The sequence below is a fragment of the Limulus polyphemus genome, unplaced genomic scaffold (genome assembly GCF_000517525.1).
Source record: "Limulus polyphemus unplaced genomic scaffold, Limulus_polyphemus-2.1.2 Scaffold4185, whole genome shotgun sequence".
In the NCBI taxonomy this organism is placed as follows: domain Eukaryota; kingdom Metazoa; phylum Arthropoda; class Merostomata; order Xiphosura; family Limulidae; genus Limulus; species Limulus polyphemus.
The window spans coordinates 20,164-23,415 of record NW_013669795.1 but is presented as its reverse complement, the minus strand read 5'-3'; the positions used below and the strand labels follow the sequence as shown (position 1 = coordinate 23,415).

Below are 3,252 nucleotides of genomic sequence, written 5' to 3'. Positions count from 1 at the left end.
CAGAGTTCATTATGTTGTCATGATATTTCTCAAAACTCCCTTAACACCAGAGTTCATTATGTTGTCATGATATTTCTCAAAACTTCCTTGACACCAGAGTTCATTATGTTGTCGAGAGTTTTGAGAAATATCATGATAACATAATGAACAAAATTAAATGCTGTGTAAGGAAACAACCTGATACATTGAAAATCTGTTATGCAAGCTGTAAGAGTAGCAACAACATTTAGAAATATCATTAAAACAATCATATGACAAAATTGTATTTGGATCACTTGCTTATGGAGGAATGAAATCAATAGTAATAGTTAGAAGAATGAAGTGCCTCTGAAAGAAGTAATGAAAGAAAACTAAATATGAAACTGGGTAGTATAATTAGAAATGTGACACTGCAGAAGAATGAGTAAACCAAACAGCATTTGTTGATGAATTTAGTATTTGAGTTTATAAGATGGTTAGAGAATCAGTAAAATGTTTTCTTCAGCAAATCACTGACACCTATGTTTCCACATGTTTCACAGCAAAACACTGACACCTATGTTTTCACATGTTTCACAGCAATACACTGACACCTATGTTTTCACATGTTTCAAAATATGAACACCTAAATACTATTTCTTTCTATTGATATTGTAAAAGTAAAACAAATTTACATTTATAAATTATTTATTATTTAACAAATTTAGGGTAACAAATATATATTGAAATGAGATTGTTATCAAATAATAAGTAAAATTATTACAATTAACAAATAAAAGATAAAAAATGATGGATGAAACTCAGGTTGGATGATTTAAAAAATGTTTGGAAACAATTTAGTTATATTCTGATGAAAAGTACTTATATCTTTGTTTTACAGAAAGCACAAAAAATGTGGACAGATTATAACGAACAGAAGTCAGAAATTTTCAGACTACTACATCAAGCACAGGAAGATTTGAGAAGGATGACAACTCCAGCATATCCACGAACAATTGAAGAGGAACTGAAAGTGAAACAGGTACTTAAAATCAGTTTATAATAACATATAAAGAAATGTTTATAAGGTATTTTAATATCAGCTTCAATAATTTTAAGAAGGAGGTCGATATTTTAATACTAGCCTCATCACTAAGGATCTTATGCTGTACATACCGATTTAGGAAGGTAAAGTAGGGGATTTACTACTGAGTTAACAATTCAGAAATATAAGTAGGTACTTAATTATTAAATATAATAGTTTATGAAGATAAGGGAATACTTAAATACTGAACATATTAATACAGAAAGATAAATATGTACATAATCATTAAATTTAACATCTAATGAAGATTAGGGGAATACTTAAATACAGAACATACTAATACAGAAAGATAAATAAGTACTTAATTAATAAATTAATTACATTATGAAAATAAAAAGGATACTTAAATACTGAATATACTAATTTAGAAAGGTAAGTTGGTCCTTGATAATTAACAACTTATGAAAGTAATTGAGGGGGGTACTTAAATTTTGTATTTACTAATATACAAGTATGAGCAGGTATTGAATTATTAAAGTTAGAAGCTTATGAAGGTAAGGGGAATATTTAAGTACTGAAGTTAGAAGCTTATGAATAAAATATATAATTTATTTAAAAGAAATAGTTTGTTTAATAATACATTTTTTCTGATAGAAAATGAGCATCCAGCTACGAGAAGCTACAGAAGCCATGTTAGAAAGGTTACGTTCCTTGGGCAAAGACCTTGTCCAGCATGTCACTACTCAGAGGCAACCTCTGTTTGAGAAAGAAGTTGTGGAAATTGAGAAACAGATTCGAGTTATCTTGCAGACCATGACAGAAAAAGTTGTCTACCTCGAACAGACAACACAAAAGTGGATTACCTTCACAGCTAAACTTGAGGAAATTTCCAACTGGATAGAACAAGCTCAAAACATGTTAGATCGGATTTCACTTGAAGATCTTCCATTAGCAGATAGCACACGGCATGCACAAGTAAGAGAAGATGAGAGAGGAAGTTAATAAATGTTAATAGTAATAAATCTCAAGATCTAATCACTGCTCTAACCTACTTGTTAGAAGAACATTAGAAATTTTAAACTTATCTAATAATTGTTAGTAGTATCTAACTACTACTTTTACAAAACAAATGTTTTCTTCCAAGTGGTACAAAAAACCTTGAAATAGGAAATTCCATTGTACATTGAGTTTCTGATCTGTCAGTAGTTAGAACAATTTTCTAACCTAAAGTCTCTATTGGTCGGTAAGCTAATATCATAAACCTTAGAAAACGTTGTTTTTTTTTCTTTTTTTTAGCAAATTTTATCTGAGATCACTCAACAGACAGAAGTTCTGAGAAACTTAGAGAGAGAAAGTCAAGAACTTGCAAATGAACAACCTGACAGTGAAAATGTCAAGGAGCTAAATGCTCAGCTAGCAGACTTAAGACAAAAGTTACAGAAGCTAGAAGAAACAACCAAGGTTACCCTAGAAAATCTTTCAAGAAATTTGGAAGCTGTGGAAGAATATAAAAGATTTATCAGCAAAGAAAATGAAGAAATTAAACTGGCTGAAACTAGAATTAGTGAGGGCTTTGTCAGACCAGTATCTCTTGAGGATGCTCGTGTGAAGAAACAGAGCACAGAGGTGCCAAAATATTCTTTCTTGCTAAGTTCACTTAAGATAGATAAAAAAATATTATCAGTTTGAAATTGTTGATGATTGCACATAAAATATAATCTAAATGTTTTCTTTTTTTGTATAATATTGTTTTGGCTAAAGATTATGAAAAATAATTTTATATACCATTAACTAAAACGTAGCATAATTATGAATAACTTCTTTAATATTGTGTATTAAAGGTTAAAGTTTGATTTGGGTTTTCAAAAATGCTACTCATTACTTGACAGAACTGAGAGCTATTAAACCACACCAATGTAGAAAAGACGTTTGGACATGTACCATATTTGTAGCAAAACTCTCACTCTTACACATAGTAATGTGTACAGGTATTCACTCTATGTTGCAGCCATCATTAGACTATAGCTTTCCACCAATTGGAGGGTTACATATCCTCCATGCACAATAGTCCCCTTGAACAAGTTGTGTAAACCAGAGTCTCATTAGTTCCCTTGAGAAAATGGTGTAAACCAGAGTCTCATTAGTCCTCTTGAACAAGTTGTGTAAACCAGCATCTCATTAGTCCTCTTGAACAAGCTGTGTAAACCAGCATCTCATTAGTCCTCTTGAACAAGTTGTGTAAACCAGCA

General features: G+C 30.7%; 1 protein-coding gene across 1 annotated transcript in view; it reads left to right on the top strand.

Annotated features, from left to right (window-relative positions):
- The window catches only part of LOC106470726 (nesprin-1-like), an 88,675-nt gene that overhangs the window by 68,178 nt on the left and 17,245 nt on the right, over nucleotides 1-3,252 (top strand). The window contains exons 21-23 of the mRNA XM_022399362.1: nucleotides 860-1,000; nucleotides 1,658-1,978; nucleotides 2,300-2,629. Coding sequence (XP_022255070.1) covers nucleotides 860-1,000; nucleotides 1,658-1,978; nucleotides 2,300-2,629 — 792 coding nt within the window. The remainder of the gene's footprint in view (nucleotides 1-859; nucleotides 1,001-1,657; nucleotides 1,979-2,299; nucleotides 2,630-3,252) is intronic.